This window comes from Fundulus heteroclitus, chromosome 3 (genome assembly GCF_011125445.2).
Source record: "Fundulus heteroclitus isolate FHET01 chromosome 3, MU-UCD_Fhet_4.1, whole genome shotgun sequence".
Lineage (NCBI taxonomy): Eukaryota > Metazoa > Chordata > Actinopteri > Cyprinodontiformes > Fundulidae > Fundulus > Fundulus heteroclitus.
Window position 1 is genome coordinate 46,658,808 of NC_046363.1, and position 16,372 is coordinate 46,675,179.

Sequence of the window (16,372 nt, forward strand, 5' to 3'; positions counted from 1 at the left end):
GACCAGAACCAGGGACCAGGACCCGGGGCCAGAACCCGGGACCGGCATCCTGGCGGGTTCTGAGAGGAGTCATTCAGGAGAACGTTCCTTCACAGGCAGAAGGTCCAAACAGGAGAACTAGAATCAAACGGACCTCCAGAACTTCTGTAGATGATTTGCTTCACTGGTGTTATTAAATATTCCAGCCTGGTTCAGAAAAATCTGTTTCCTGAAGGAAAATAAAGTTTCTGGGTTGAAGATGTTTTCATGTTTGGTTAAAATTGTGAGACGTTCTGAACAGAACCACTTAAACCCTGAAGACGTCTCCAGAACTTATTTAGCTTTCACATCAAACGGACCTTTGGGCTTGGGAGCAGATGAACCACCTCTGGTTCCTTTACTCAGAACCATTTCTCAGAACCATATGGGCTTCCATCAGGATGGAGACATGGAGGTGGAGTCTCCATGGGGAGAAGATGCCTCCTTGTTCCACCTTCTCCAACCAGGAGCAGCAGGAGGTCCATGTTCCAGGTGGAGCTGTGGTTCTGATGGGCTGAGGAGGATTCAGGTCCAAACCAGCTTTAATGTTCTGGACCAGACCTCAGCGTTCTTCCTGGAGGTCAGAACCTCTGAAGGAACCTGGAACAGAACAAGCCGGTTCTGCTCTGCTTCTGCAAACTGAGCCAGAACCAAAGCCAGCAGGTTCTGCTCTGGCCGGTTCTGCGGGGCACCAGAGAGAGGCGCTGTGATGCTGCCGAGGAGCCGCTGGGCCAGCGGGGAGTCCCGGGGAGGAGGAGTAATCGGACACCGACCCGGAGACTCGCTGCCGGCCGCTCAGAGCGCAGCAGAGCCCGGCGGCAGCAGCAGCAGCGGCGCGGCGGACACGCAGTTCACCCCGGGGACCGAGAGCCGAGCTGGACCGGCGGGGCGGGAGGTTCCGGTCCTCCCTGCCGAACTTCGAGCCTCCTTCAGCGGCCGCAGCCGCTCCGCAGCGCCGTGTGGACCTCCCCGGAGTTCTGGTAAAGTGGGAGAAGTCCGGTTCGGGCGGCCTGACAGCGCCCAGCATGAAGAAGAACAGCTCCGGGAAACGGGTGAGTTCTACCGGCACCGGTACCGGCTGCTTTTCCACCGTTAACCCGAACCTGCAGGAACAAAAGCCCCGGGATTAGGAGGAGCTTTTATTCTGAAGGCCCACAAAGCCGTTATTTGCTACAAGCTGCGTTTCCGGTTTTCAGAATAAAGGCCTTGAGTTTGACGCTTCGGGTTCTGCCAGGTTCGGTCCAGAAAGTTGTCAGAAAAAAAGATAAACTCCAGAAACAGAGCGAGGTGATGCGTTCAGGTGTAAACAGGTGTGTCGGTAAATCAGGAAGCTGCGAGGACTGCGACCCAGAGCAGCAAGACAGTTCATGCGCCGACAGGTTCATGTTTCACAGGTCCGAGGCTCAGGTAACCAACACCTGACACCTGAACGCACCACTGACCGGGTAGATTTAAGGGCCAGGACCCTGAACGCACCATGGGCAAGGTAGATTTAAGGGTCAGGACCCTGAACGCACCATGGGCCGGGTAGATTTAAGTGTCAGGACCCTGAACGCACCATGGGCCGGGTAGATTAAAGGGCCAGGACCCTGAACGCACCATGGGCCGGGTAGATTAAAGGGCCAGGACCATGAACGCACCATGGGCCGGGTAGATTTAAGGGTCAGGACCCTGAATGCACCAGTGACCGGGTAGATTTAAGGGTCAGGACCCTGAACTCACCATGGGCCGGGTAGATTTAAGGGTCAGGACCCTGAACGAACCATGGGCCGGGTAGATTTAGGGGTCAGGACCCTGAACGCACCAGTGACCGGGTAGATTTAAGGGTCAGGACCCTGAACTCACCATGGGCCGGGTAGATTTAAGGGTCAGGACCCTGAACTCACCATGGGCCGGATAGATTTAAGGGTCAGGGCCCTGAACGCACCATGGGCCGGGTAGATTTAAGGGCCAGGACCCTGAACGCACCATAGGCCGGGTAGATTTAAGGGCCAGGACCCTGAACGCACCATAGGCCGGGTAGATTTAAGGGCCAGGACCCTGAACGCACCATAGGCCGGGTAGATTTAAGGGTCAGGACCCTGAACGCACCATAGGCCGGGTAGATTTAAGGGCCAGGACCCTGAACTCACCAGTGACCGGGTAGATTTAAGGGCCAGGACCCTGAACGCACCATAGGCCGGGTAGATTTAAGGGTCAGGACCCTGAACGCACCACGGTTTTAAGACTTAAAAACCTTCATGTTCCACCTAAGAGTGAGGGTTCAGCTGATAGAACGGGTTCCTGTTCTTAACAACCAGTATTTGACAGAACCTCGGAACAAACAGCGCAGAACGTTCTTGCAGAACCAGGAGCTTTAAAACGGGCCGCTGGTTCTCTGGGTTTGCTCCGTTACCGCCAGCAGAAAACTACGATCTCATGACCAATCAGAACCGTTACGTTCTGAGTCTCCACCAGAGTCCAATAAAGCTTTTGGGATTTACCTGACAGCTTCCTGTTTCCTGTTTCCTGTTTCCTGTTTTAGGGCCCGGCGGACTCGGCTCAGCAGAACATCGCCCCGGATAAAATGGGCTGGATCAGAAAGTTCTGTGGGAAGGGGATCTTCAGGGAGATCTGGAAGAACCGCTTCGTGGTTCTGAAAGGAGACCAGCTGTTCATCTGTGAGAAAGAGGTGAGTCAGCAGGGGGCGGGGCTTACAGGTGAGCAGCACCTGCCCCTACAGCCTTAATCATCACCACGGTAACCAGATGTGCCAGAGTCATGGCAGATGGCGTTGTCATGGAGACAGCATCCAGCTGTGATGCTGTTACTGATTTAAAGGGACGGCGCAGCTTTTTATATTACCGACCGTCGCAGAGAACGTCTGAATCAGTGAGGATCTGTAACAATTAACAACGCGTTCTAGTTTTCCTTCAGCGTAGAGAACCCTGGAGAACAACATTCAGCTCTATGTCACAGAACCTCTGGTTCTGTCTGCAGAATCTGAGGTTCCTCTGGGTTCCTGGTGTTGGTGGCGTTCCGTGTTTCTACTCCACTTTCTGCTGTTGACGTTCTGCCGGCGTCGCGTTTCAGTCCCAGAGGAAGACGCGCAGGAAGCTCCGGTTACACCGGCAGGAACCTCCTCACAGAACCTCCTCAGAGGATACAGAACCTGCAGAACAGAGGAGAGCGTTCATACAGAACCTGCAGCAGGTCCAGAAGGTCCTCTACATGTCCTGTATCAGAGAACAGTGTCATCTTTCAGATACAGATCTTTATGACAGAACGGTTCTGGGACAAAGAACCTTCTTCATATACAGAACACGTGTTCAGAACCTCCTGGTCTACTAAACCTTAGCTGACCGGGTTCTATTTGCACTCTGCAAGGAGGACCTGGTGAGTTTAGAACCCAGTTGAGTGTAGAACGTTCTGCAGGTTCTCAGCATGAGGAAGGCCCTACATGCTGCCATGGGAACGTGGGGACAGCGATGGCGGTCTGGATGTCGTGTGTTTGGTGTGCTTAGAGGAACCGGAGGAAGAATCGGTTCCTCTTTCTGACCGGCACCATGTTGGTCACGTGACGCCTGAGCGCTTCCTGGCAGCCGAGTCAGAACCATATTAGGCCATCGGGCCTCGCTTGCTGGTTCTGAGCGTTCCTCTTTTCAGCAGATCGTCTTCCTGTCCGATCAGAAATAACCTCGGCGTTGTAGCAGAGGAACCACAGAGGAACCGCAGAGGAACCACAGAGGAACAGAACCGGCCCGGCTGGTTGATCTGCACGGTGTGACTTCCTCCTGCATGCAGCTCCGTTCTCTGCCTGATCGTCTCATCAGCGGATCCACAGAACTTCTGGGCTCGGTTCTGCAGGAATAAGTTTCTGAAGGAACGTTTCACATCGATCCCTTCAGGTGGATTTGTGGGAAACTGAGCAACAGAACATGTTGAAGGCCCATTAATGTCTCTCTGGTGGTTCTGACCCGGTTTCAGGGTTCTGGTGGAACCAGATCAGGTCCTCACATGCACAGAAAGGCCAGTGTGTGTTTCCTCCTAAATGAGGCCATTGACAGTGGGCGGAGGGGGTGGGGCTGCTGGTCTCCACGGTAACCACAGGAACCCCCCCCCCCCCCCCCCCATGGTAACCGTGGCAACCAGCAGGCCCTCAGGACGGGGCCCCAGACTTTGCATCGGACTGAAATTTGCTTCTCAAATCAGCTCCTCTGAGTCTCCTCAGACATTAGCAAACGATCCGGTCAGCTCCGTGAGTTCCTCTAACCCTCCGGGTTGTTGTCCTCCAGCTCCTTATGTCCACCTGTCTGATCCACCTGTCTGATCCACCTGTCTGATCCACCTGTCTGAAGCGCTGCTGTCTGCACCAAAGGATGATGGGAGATGTAGTCCAGCATGCGGTGGTTTAGCAGCTCACACAGTCCAACGGGACCAGCACACCTGCTGAGAACCTGCAGCTCCACCACAGTTCCTTCTGCAGAGCGTCAGTGATCCAGTGGGATGTTCTCCAGAACTTCTGATGTGACCCAGAAACCAGCAGAACCCGTCTGGGTCGTCCTCATCAGAACATCATGTCTGACACTGAAGATTACTGAGGATTAACATATAATGGTCCATCAGTCCAACAGATGGAGCTTTAACTGAGGCTCGCCTTCTGATTGGCTGCTGCGCCTGTCAGTCACACAGAACCGGACCCAGCCGTGATCTTTAGGGACCGTAAGGGAAAAGCAGTCAATGTCCAAAGAAAAACTCCTTCAGACGTCCAGAAAGCCTGCAGAACCTCTTCATGGGTGACCGGCTAGTTTGGGTCAGAGGGAGGAGACAGACATGAGGATGTAGCTCTGCAGCTCTCAGTGAGGCGGTTCTGTGAGGGAACATCTGCTGCAGCTGCTGATGTTCCCTGCAGGAACGTGTTGATGGGGACAGCCAGAGGTCACCGCAGCTCGTTATGTAACTATTGATTATTGACTGATGATGCAACCGGGAACATCGGATGGGACAGCAGCAACGGCCCCACGACCCAGATGGACTCAGCTGGTGTGACGGAGGTTCAGACCCAGTTTGTGTCCGTGGCAGAACCGGGGCTCCTTAAAGGTTCTGCTTAAAGTCCCCCAAAGTCTCACAAAGTTTGAAAAGGTTCACAAACCCTACAGAATCCCACAGAGTGGATAAAACGGCTCCTTCCTGACCAGAACCCATTAAAACTGTCTCCAAACAGACGGTGGAGAACACAGGAACCAGAACTGAAGTGTTTGGCCTGCCGGTCCCCACACAGGTGGATGGTTCCAGCATGTGGGCGGGGCCTCCCTCCCAGGAAGTCTCAGTTTAACTGGTTAATAATGGATGCCGTTTCCATGGAGCCCAAAGAGCCGGGGAAGCTGCAGGTAGTCAGAGGGTGGACTGTCTCCTGCTGTCTCTGATGCCAACAGAAGTTCTGGAGGAGTTCTGGCCCGTTCTGCCCAGCGTTGCTTCAGTTCATTCAGGTTTCTATCCGCTGAAGCACCAACAATCTTTATTGTGTTAACAAGGTGAAATGTTTTTAGAGACAACTGCCCAGGAGTAACCTGCAGATACAACAATCAGGTGGTTCCTGGAGCAGCACAGATTGTGGACCTCCTCACTGTGAGACCCACCTCAGTGGTGGAGGACGCTGTCTCACCTGCAGCAGAACTTCACCTGTCATGATGCTCTTCATGGACCTCAGCATCAGCACGGTGCTCCCAGACATGCTGGCTCTGAAGCTCCACAGCATGGATCCTCCACCTCTCTGTTCCTGGATCAGTGACCTCCTCACCAGCAGACCCAGGAGGTGAGGATGGAGAACATCTGCTCCACTGATCCTCAGGAACAGGAAGGTTTGTGGACAAGGTGGAGCGATTCTGCCTGTAGGCGACGGCAGGCTGTCCAGCAGGGACGGCGTCCTTGATGGACTTTAGGAGGATCTCCTGGAAGCTCTTCATGATTTAGGAGGATCTCCTGGAAGCTCTTCATGATGATGAGGGTCAGAGCAACAGGACGGTTGTCCTAGAAGCTAACCTGGTCAGTCAGAGTGATAACGAGCAGCTGTCTCCGTTCTGCTCGTTATCACTCTGGTTCTGTTCCCATTGGGTCCATGTGGGGAAAGGAGGGACAGCAGAACTCTCTGAGCTGATTGGACGAAGCCAAACCTGGTGCCCGCCTACCAAAGGTTGGTTTTAGCCAATCACGGTGTCAAATTAAAACATAGCTTGTGTTTGGGATCACGGTTCCCCACAGTGGTGCCGGAGCTAGGAAGCTAGTCCTGTAACCGGCGGGTTGCCGGTTTGAATCTGCTCTGACCGTTAGTCGTTGTGTCCTTTGGCAAGCTCACAGTATTTAATGTCCACCATGCTCCGCCCTGTCACCCAGGACACCTGTCTCACCTGCCTCGTTTGTCCTCAGGTGAAGGAGCTTGGCCGGGCCGATGAAGTCCTGGACCTGTCCGATTACGAACGCTGCGAAGAGATCCGGAAGAACAAGAGCCGCAGCAAGAAGAACCACAGCAAGTTCCGTCTGCAGCGCTGCAGCTCGCCAGGGAACACGGTACATACCTGTTTGTAAACCCAGTTAGCAACCTGTTTACACACCTGCACACAGGTTACACACCTGTATATAAACACACACCTGTATATAAACACACACCTATATATAAACACACACCTGTATATAAACACACACCTGTGTATAAACACACACACCTGTGCATAAACACACACCTGTATATAAACACACACCTGTATATAAAGACACACCTGTGTATAAACACACACCTGTATAAACACACACACCTGTGCATAAACACACACCTGTGTATAAACACACACCTGTATATAAACACACACCTGTACATAAACACACACCTGTATATAAACACACACCTGTATATAAACACACACCTGTATATAAAGACACACCCAGCTGTACCTGAACGTTTCCACCTGATGGCTGCATGTGAGCTGTGAGACCACAGGTGAAGGGAGATAAAATCACGGTTTTGTAAAGTATTTGCTGTTTTTCTGACGGTCAGATTGTGAGAAGCTCTTTCTTTGTTTAGCTCCTGAAATGTTTAAATCTTTACCTGATTAATTAAGGGCAGCTTAAAGCTCCGCCCACTGCCTCAGGCTACGTTCTCACTGCAGCCTGAAGTGACTCCATTCTGATGTTTCTGCCCATATGTGACCTGGATCTGATCTTTTTATCACAGTCTGAACAGATCAGATCTTTTCTAATGTGACCTGTGTCTGTACGGCCGGGTCTCATTTATCCCACCTGTACGTCACCGATACTCAGACGTCTCTATTCTGCGTCCTGCTATGCAGAAACAGGAAGAAAGACGACACCCATAGAGGACTACAATGAGGAGAGCAGTCAGTGGAGGGAAAGCTCCGGTTAGAAGATAAATTAATGACCATAATCCATGTTTACTTCCACAAACACTGAGGACGCTTTGCTACGTGTGACGTCATCGCGTCCTCTACTGCGCATGAGGGACACTTAGACTGAACGCATTAAGTTCACACAGGAGATCACAGACCAGTCACATATATTTGGAAATGTGAACGATCACGCAAACAAATCTGATTTCACAAAAGAATCATAATTGAGCATTAAGAGCTGCAGAGTGAACGTAGCCTCAGACTCAGGTGTGTCGTTTCTCCTTCAGGTTCCAAACCTGGTTTTCCTGGCCGTGAGTCCGGAGGAGAAGGAGTCCTGGATCAACGTCCTGAACACGGCCATGACCAGAGCCAAGAACCGGATCCTGGATGAGGTAGGCAGTCCGGTTTAACCGGTATGGACTGGTTTCACGGTTCTGGTCAGAATAAAGTGGATCTCTGCTCAGACGCCTTCAGGTTAAAGGTTCTCTGGGACGCTTAAAGAGGTTCTTCTGGGTTCAGACCCAACCTGAGAACCAACCCTCATGGAAATGCTTCACACGCTTAGCTAAACGGGTCTAAGGAGGTTCTTTAAAGGTTCTGGTTCAGTTTTCTCAGGATTCTGGTTTCCTCCCAGCCGGGTCAGATGGAAGTTTTGTTCTGATCTGTTGTTTGTCAGCAGATCTGGACTTCCTGTCTTGAACTTCCTGTTGTCTTCACACCACTGCTTCCTGTCTCTGAAGCGGTTCTGGCCCAGGCTCTGACCGGACTCATTTTGTTCTGTGTTCTTACTGACCCGTCAGAACCAGACCCGTTCTCCCCAGTGGTTCTCTTTACCCGGCAGACAGAACATCTGCTTCATTAAAGGTCTTCTCAGCTAGGTGTTTGGGAACGCTGCTTCTTCTGAGGTTCAGAGATGGTTGTTGGTCCTCGTTAGGAGGAAGTGAGGAAGGTTAAATGTTCTCCTGGTGGAACCGCCTGAGCCCGGCTGGACTGGGTCTAACGAGTTCCTCTCTGCCGCCGCTTCTTCTTGCAGGTGATGGTGGAGGACTCTCAGCTGTCTCATCTGACCAGAGACCGGGTGAAGATTCCTCACAACCGCCGGCTTCCTACCAGAGGCCACCTGCTGGCCGTGGTCAGTATGACGCCTTCAGCTTTTCCATCAGATCCAACATTCATCTAGAACAGATGAGCCAGAACCACCACATCCTGCAGGTTCTGGTTCCAGCAGAGGTTCCTGGTCCTTCTGGCTCATCAGTTTCTCAGAACCAGGTGTCAATGTCTCCTCTGTGTTCGCCAGGCCTCCACCTCCTCCTCAGACGGGATGCTGACTCTGGACCTGATCCAGGAGGAGGACGCCGGGTCTCAGAAAGGTCCAGAAGACAAATTAACGTCCCAGGCCAGTCCAGACTGTCCCAGGTCCCAAACGGACGGCGCGCTGTCGGACTGGACCGCCGAGTCTTCTGCCAAGTCTCAGAGCCTGCCCCGTGAGACGGTGGAGTGGCAGAAGTCGGGTCCGAGTCAGACTCCCCGGCCGGACAAACGGCTCAGCACGACGGAGAAGAACCGCTGCGCCTCCATGGACGAGATCCTGAACCACTCAGAGACCAAGGCCGCCAAGAACAAAACCCCCCTCCCATCCCGCTCCGCAGCCTCCACGCCGACCGGAACCACGGCGCCGCTCAGCCAGCTGCAGAACCTCATCAGCCAGAAGCTGGAGAAGACGGAGCGGCTGCTGATGGAGGTCCGGAGCAGCGGGGAGCCTGGGAAGGGCAGGGGGGGGAAACAGTCTGGGGACGGAGGCCGCGCCGAGGCAGAGAGACTCCTGAAGGAGGCGGCGGCCGCCTGGAACCAGGCCCGGGAGGTTCTGGAGGAAGTCCAGGAGCTGAAGGCCTTATACCAACAGCTGGAACCCGGCTGCTCCGCCTCCTTCTCCAACAGCACCAAACAGAACCCCAACCGCAAGAGCCTGATGTAGGCCGGACCTGCAGACCGGGCAGAACCAGGAGCAGCCAGGAGACCCAGAGCAGAACCAGGAACAGCCAGGAGACCCAGAGCAGAACCAGGAGCAGCCAGGAGACCCAGACCCGATTCTGGACTGATGATGAAGTGACTCAAAACTGGAAGAACCACTTTGCTTGTCGAAGGTCCGGTCTGAACAAGCAGCAGAATCTGCCAGAGCTCTGATTCGCCGGGGAGATCCGGTTCTGTTGGACCAGTAAGGTCCGCCGAGCCGATCTCAATGGTTACCTGAAGCCCCGCCCCCTCACACCCCTACCTGTATGGTCAGGTGTCTTCTCAGGTTTCTGTGGCTTCTCTCAGCAGGGTCCAGGTCCGATGTTCGCCTGAGGTTCTGGTTGGACCGACTTCCGGCTCAGGAACCACGATCTGGGTTTGGAAAGCAAAACGCTGATTCTGCTGTAAAAATGTTTTCATGCTGCTTTTTACTGAGTTTTGGTCCAGTTTGTAAAGTGAGCCAAAAACCCGGTTCAGAACCAGCAGATCGATGTTGGGAGTTCTAGAATATTCTGAAGGAGAACCAGCGGATTTATTCCTGAAGGGAAAATGTTTTTGATTTTAAAAGAAAAGCTCAAAGCTTTGCAGATGATGTGGTTCTGTTGGATTCTAAAAGATCTCCAGCGGTACCGGTCCAGTTCCCTGCAGAGTGGGACGCTGCTAGGATGTGAGATGTGGGCCGAGGAGCAGAACTCTGGTTCTGGAGCAGAAACCAGAGTTCTGGTGCTCCTGAATGGAGCCGGAGGAGCTCAGAGTCCAGCTGCTCCTCAGCTGACGTTGTTCTTCTGGATCCTGATGGTCCAGAAGAACCACGTCAGCTGAGGAGCAGCTGACGTGGTTCTTCTGGAGCATCAGGAGGATCCTGAAGTCTGGTCCTGGTACCCAGAACCCCTGAGGCAGCGTTCTGGGGAACCCTTTGGGTTGTCCAGGGGAACTGGACTCTTCTTCCTGGTGATGTCGGAACCACAGCCTGATCTCAGGAGGTAGATGCATGGAGAAGTTCTAGAAAGTTCTGATTTCATTTTAGCCGCCCACTAATTGGATCTCTGATTCTGGAGAAACGCTGCTGTGAAGATCCGTGTGAACTCTGGGAAGGTCCAGTTGGACTCGGCACATTTGGGTTTTTCGTAGCACAGAACAGAACTCACCTGTTCACACCTGCAGGTTTTTATTGATCAGTTAATTTTAGTCCTGGAAGGTTCTGCTCAGAACCTTTGACCGTTCAGAACCAGACCGCGCTGCTTCCTGCCGTTTCTCAGGTATATTTAAAGTAACCCGTCGGTACCGTCAGACTGAATGTGCCAAGAGTTCTGGGTGAGCTGAATGTTTGGATCTTTGTTCCATGAAGGTCCGGTCTTATCCTGTGTGGTACGGTTCTGATAAACCTGACTAAGAACTGGGACTCTTATGTTTGGACCGCCATGTGCAACTTCTGTGGATTTAGTGGTTCTGTGGAAATAAATCCATGTTTAAAACACACAGAACAAGAGCAGCACTGGTTCTGTCTGGACCAGCTGCTACAGGCCCGTTCTGTTCTGTTCTGTTCTGTTCTGTATTTACCGGTACCATGTCGGACTGAGCCCACCAGAAACTCTTCAGATTCTTCTTCTCTGGAAACAAACTTTTCTCAACTGGAAAATCGGGTCAACCTTAAATTGGACCAACGGGACCGAATCCCTCCTTCCTCGTCTGATGGTCAGAACCAGCTGCAGCTGCGTGAAACACAGACACAATGGTTCTGGTCCACATCAGTTTAACTGGACTCACAGTTTGTGTAAATAGGCAGAAACGGTCAGAACCAAATTTATTTTTCTAAACACACTTTTGTAAATGTGAACTGATATTTGAGCAATAAAACTGGGCCCAGATTGGGTCAGATTGGGTCAGATTGGGTCGGACTGGTTCGGTTTGGGTCAGATTGGGTCGGACTGGGTCAGATTGGGTCGGACTGAGTCGGACTGGTTCAGTTTGGGTCAGACTGGGTCAGATTGGGTCAGACTGGTTCAGTTTGGGTCAGATTGGGTCAGATTGGGTCGGACTGGGTCAGATTGGGTCGGACTGAGTCGGACTGGGTCAGATTGGGTCAGATTGGGTCAGATTGGGTCAGATTGGGTCGGACTGGTTCAGTTTGGGTCAGACTGGGTCAGATTGGGTCAGACTGGTTCAGTTTGGGTCAGATTGGGTCAGATTGGGTCGGACTGGGTCAGATTGGGTCGGACTGAGTCGGACTGGGTCAGATTGGGTCAGATTGGGTCAGACTGGGTCAGATTGGGTCAGACTGGTTCAGTTTGGGTCAGATTGGGTCAGATTGGGTCGGACTGGGTCAGATTGGGTCGGACTGAGTCGGACTGGGTCAGACTGGGTCAGATTGGGTCAGACTGGTTCAGTTTGGGTCAGATTGGGTCAGACTGGGTCAGATTGGGTCAGATTAGGTCAGATTGGGTCAGACTGGGTCAGATTGGGTCAGATTAGGTCAGATTGGGTCAGACTGGGTCAGACTGGGTCAGATTGGGTCAGATTGGGTCAGATTGGGTCGGACTGAGATCAGACTGGACTCAAACAGGGTCAAGCTCGACACCAGATTGAAACATGTCTGGTTGGAACTGGACCCAGACAGGATCCAGCCTGACCCGACACTGGGACCAGAATGGAGACAAAATGGTTCTAGCTTGACTGGATCCGGGTCGGGTCAGTTTCTCTGTCACAATGTTGGGAAGTTCTTCTAAATGTCTTTCCTGCCTCCTCCCATCATTAAATGTGTTCCCATGGCAGCAAGCAGCTGCTGTAGCCTTAAAACCTGCAGGGGATCCTGGGAGATGTAGTTCAGGTGAGATGTAATGTGAGACCTCTGTAGCATGTGCTAAAATAAAATCTGAAAACTGAACCTGGATGTATGCAGTCTCACCTTTCTGCTAACGAGGAGCTCATTAAGGAGGAGCTCGTTAACACCTGTGTGTGTGTGTGTGTGTGTGTGTGTGTGTGTGTGTGTGTGTGTGTGTGTGTGTGTGTGTGTGTGTGTGTGTGTGTGTTCTTATACTTGCAGCTGAGTGAGAACATGTTCTGCCCATTTTACTAGTAAAGTTAGGACCTTTTTTCTGAGCTAGGAGTTAGGGTTAGTTATAGACTGGTATAATTAAATTCTATCGTATTTATATAGCGCCAATTCATGAAACATGTCATCTCAAGGCACTTAACAAAGTCAAAATCAATCAGATTATACAGATTGGTCAAACATTTCCTATATAAGGGAACCAGTTGATTGCTTCAAGTCCCGACAAGCTGCATTCACTCCTGGGGAACCGTAGTCGTCTGCATTGTACATGGGTTTGCAGCAATCCCTCATACTGAGCATGCATGAAGCGACAGTGGAGAGGAAAACTCCCCTTTAACAGGGAGGAGAACCTCCAGCAGAACCAGAACCAGGCTCAGTGTGAACGCTCATCTGCCTCCACCCACTGGGGCTTAGAGAAGACAGAGCAGAGACACAGAAAGCACAGAAGCTCACATTGACCCAGGAGTACTTTCTATGTTAGAGAAGACAGAGCAGAGACACAGAAAGCTCAGAAGCTCACATTGACCCAGGAGTACTTTCTATGTTAGAGAAGACAGAGCAGAGACACAGAAAGCACAGAAGCTCACATTGACCCAGGAGTACTTTCTATGTTAGAGAAGACAGAGCAGAGACACAGAAAGCTCAGAAGCTCACATTGACCCAGGAGTACTTCCTATGTTAGATGGTAATAGAGGATGATCTGCCTCCCCTGATGAGATGATGTCACAGCTAACAGAACACCAGACCAGGTGTACCTTCTATGAAGAGAAAAATTACAGAGAACAAAAAGTTAAAAGCTGAAATTGGAGAAATATGATCCCTCTTGTTGATTTTCATCAGAACTCTTGCTGCAGCATTTTGGATCAGCTGAAGGCTTTGAACTGCATTTTGTGGACTTCCTGATAGTAAAGAATTACAATAGTCCAGCCTTGAAGTAACAAATGCATGGACCAGTTTTTCAGCATCACTCCTGGACAGAATGTTTCTAATTTTGGCGATATTCCGGAGGTGAAAAAAGGAAACTCTGGAAACCTGTTTAATATGGGATTTAAATGACATGTCTTGGTCGAAAACAACACCAAGATTTTTAACTTTATTACCAGAGGCCAAGTTAATGCCATCCAGATTAAGTGATTGATTAAGAAGTTTATTTTTTGAGGACTCTGGTCCAAAGATTAAAACTTCTGTCTTGTCAGAATTTAGATGCAGGAAATTTAAAGTCATCCAGCTTTTGATGTCATCAAGACATGACTGCAGTCGAAGTAACTGATTGGATTCATCAGGATTTATGGATAAATATAGCTGAGTATCATCAGCATAACAGTGGAAATTAATCCCATGCTGTCTGATAATTTTGCCTAATCGGAAGCATATAAATAGTAAAGAGAATTGGTCCAAGGACTGAACCCTGTGGTACTCCACAGGTGACCCTAGAGTTTGAGGAAGATTTATTATTAACATGAACAAATTGGAATCTGTCCAACAGATAAGATTTAAACCAGCCTAATGCTTTTCCCTTAATCCCTACATTTGATTAGCAACTACTTTCTCAATAATTTTAAACCAGGTTTTCCCCAGAAAGTTCTCCAGTTATCAATGTAGCCCACGTCGTTTTCTGGACACCACCTAGACAACCAGCGGTTGAATGATGACATGCGGCTAAACATGTCATCACTGGTCAAATCAGGCAGGGGACCAGAGAAAATTACGGAGTCTGACATTGTTTTAGCAAACTCACAAACCGAAGCAACACCAACTTTAGTGACCTCTGATCGGCGTGACCGGGTGTCATTACCGCCAGCGTGAATAACAATCTTACTGTATTTACGCTTATCCTTAGCCAGCAGTTTTAGGTAAGATTCTATGTCGCCCGTTCTGGCCCCTGGCAGGCATTTAACTATGGTCCCTGGTGTCTCTAGTGCCACGTTTCTGACTATTGAGCTCCCAATAACCAGGATCGGCTTCTCAGCGGGTGTGTCGCTGAGTGGGGAAAATTTGTTAGAAACGCAGATGGGTCGGTGGTGAACTGGGGGCTGAAATCTAGAGCTATGCTTCCTACGAACTGTCACCCAGCCGGCCTGCTTACCCGGCTGCTCGGGTGCTTCTGGAGGACCACTAAGTGAACTAACGCTAGGTCTATGTGGCTCCGCGCTAGCAGAGGGGCGGCTATCAGCTGGTTTTTCCATAGCATGGAGCCGGGTCTCCAATTCTGACACCCTCGCCTCCAAAGCTACAAAAACACTACATTTATTACAAGTACCATTATCACTAAAGGAGGCAGAGGAATAACTAAACATCTGACACAGAGAGCAGCAGATAGGGGGAGACTTAGTCAGAGACGGAGAAGCTGATGGACGGATAGGGGAGAAAGCCATTGTTAGGCTAAAGCTAGGCTAGGCTAAAGCTAGGCTAAAGCTAGGCTAAAGCTAGGCTAGGCTAAACAAAGGCTAGCGCCCTTTTACCACGCCAGAAAAGCAAACTGTGTGAAACACGAGGAGTTCCCAAATGTGAAGTACAGCAACAGAGAATGTTTTAAAAGTGCTTATGTGTTAGAAAACAGGAAGTGACACAATACGCCTTACCGCAAACAGGAAGTGACAACCTACAGTATAGTGTTAATTATATACTAGTAAAGGTTAAGGTTAATTATATACTAGTAAAGGTTAAGGTTAATTATATACTGGTAAAGGTTCTTTATATACTGGTAAAGGTTCTTTACCAGTATATAGTTTACCAGGTTCTGATCCGTTACGAACATGTTTCTGTTTAATGTAACCAACACACAACCAGAACCTGACAAATATGGATGCAACATGCAAGCACCTGCAGAGGAGACGCACCTTGATGTTCTCATCATTCGTCGTCTCAGCCAATTGGTTCCTGTAGCTGACATTTTAAAAGAACCACGAGGAAACGCTGCTTCCAGCCACAGGCGAGGGCGACGGCTGCAGGAAGTGAGACCATCTCAGAAATGTGGCTGAAGAACTGAAAGTCCAAACTTACACGGTTCTGTTCACCTCCTCTACCTGATGAATCCTGTTCAGGGTCCAAGACAATATTACCCCAGAGTTCCTTCAGGCTGCGGCAGGAGACGTAATCACACTTCCATTAAAATGTAAAAACTGTGAATCTTCCATTTAAGGATAACCCAGTTCTGAACTGGATCAGAACCGCACTGAGATAGGACTCAAAATTATTTAGTACTGGGCATAAATGTGGTTGAGAATAAATCTAAATTAGTTCAAAATGGGTATAACCAGGCTGAATCAACTGTCCCATAACTGGGTCGGTTCTGGATCTAATGTTTTAAACAGGAGCCAAAGTAGATCTAAAGATGGAGAATTCTGCCCACAAATGGAGCTTAGCTGGGCAGCATGCAGGTTTAACTGGGTTTGAACTAGTCTGGAGTGAAACTCCAGTCAGGAACTAATATTCATACCGGCTCTAAACTGGACCTGAACATGTGACCTTAACTAAAGGCAGGAACGGTCCAGTGTGGCTGAAGTCTGAACCAAAGCTAACCAGAACTGCTTACTGAGCTCCAGCCTTAAACTGGTACCTGGTATTCAAACTGGATGCAAACTGTTTCCATGGCGCTCAGGTGTGTGTGAGGTCACAGGTGCGGCCAGCAGATGCTGCAGTTTGTTTGCAGCTGATTTGGTTTTAGGGTGGGGAACCTGGACACACCTGAGATGTACAGGTGAGACCGTGTGAGGACACTTAGCCCCGCAGCCAAGTCTGGGACGTGGTACCTAATGATTAGTTAGTATTACATGATGTAGAAAAGTATTCACACCCTTACAATTTCCTCTGTTTGGCTTTTTGTCCCACTTCAGTGTTTCAGATCATCAAACTAATAATTTTACCAGATCAGGACAATCTAAGCAAAAACAAAAAGCTGCTTTCAAAC

General features: G+C 50.3%; 1 protein-coding gene across 4 annotated transcripts; it reads left to right on the forward strand.

The window, feature by feature from the left end:
* plekho1b (pleckstrin homology domain containing, family O member 1b) lies at nucleotides 1-10,218 on the forward strand. Of its 4 annotated transcripts, none has more exons than XM_036135623.1 (7): nucleotides 1-1,070; nucleotides 2,543-2,689; nucleotides 6,424-6,564; nucleotides 7,685-7,789; nucleotides 8,431-8,529; nucleotides 8,695-9,410; nucleotides 9,441-10,218. In XM_036135623.1, exons 1-6 carry the CDS (start codon nucleotides 1,044-1,046, stop codon nucleotides 9,370-9,372), a joined length of 1,197 nt encoding a protein of 398 aa, XP_035991516.1. In that variant the 5' UTR covers nucleotides 1-1,043; the 3' UTR covers nucleotides 9,373-9,410; nucleotides 9,441-10,218. The 4 variants fall into 4 exon arrangements, with proteins under 4 accessions (XP_035991516.1, XP_035991517.1, XP_035991515.1 ...); XM_036135624.1 differs by having other exon boundaries at nucleotides 8,695-9,400; nucleotides 9,461-10,218; XM_036135622.1 differs by having other exon boundaries at nucleotides 2-636; nucleotides 682-1,070; nucleotides 8,695-10,218.
* The last annotated feature ends 6,154 nt before the right edge of the window (nucleotides 10,219-16,372 follow it).

What these genes read in the sequence shown, in the direction of transcription:
- plekho1b (XM_036135623.1), top strand. Translation starts at nt 1,044, where the DNA reads ATGAAGAAGAACAGCTCCGGGAAACGG. An exon ending in AGAACAGCTCCGGGAAACGG is followed by an intron (nt 1,071 to 2,542) that starts GTGAGTTCTACC and finishes TTCCTGTTTTAG; the next exon opens with GGCCCGGCGGACTCGGCTCA. An exon ending in GCAGCTCGCCAGGGAACACG is followed by an intron (nt 6,565 to 7,684) that starts GTACATACCTGT and finishes TTTCTCCTTCAG; the next exon opens with GTTCCAAACCTGGTTTTCCT.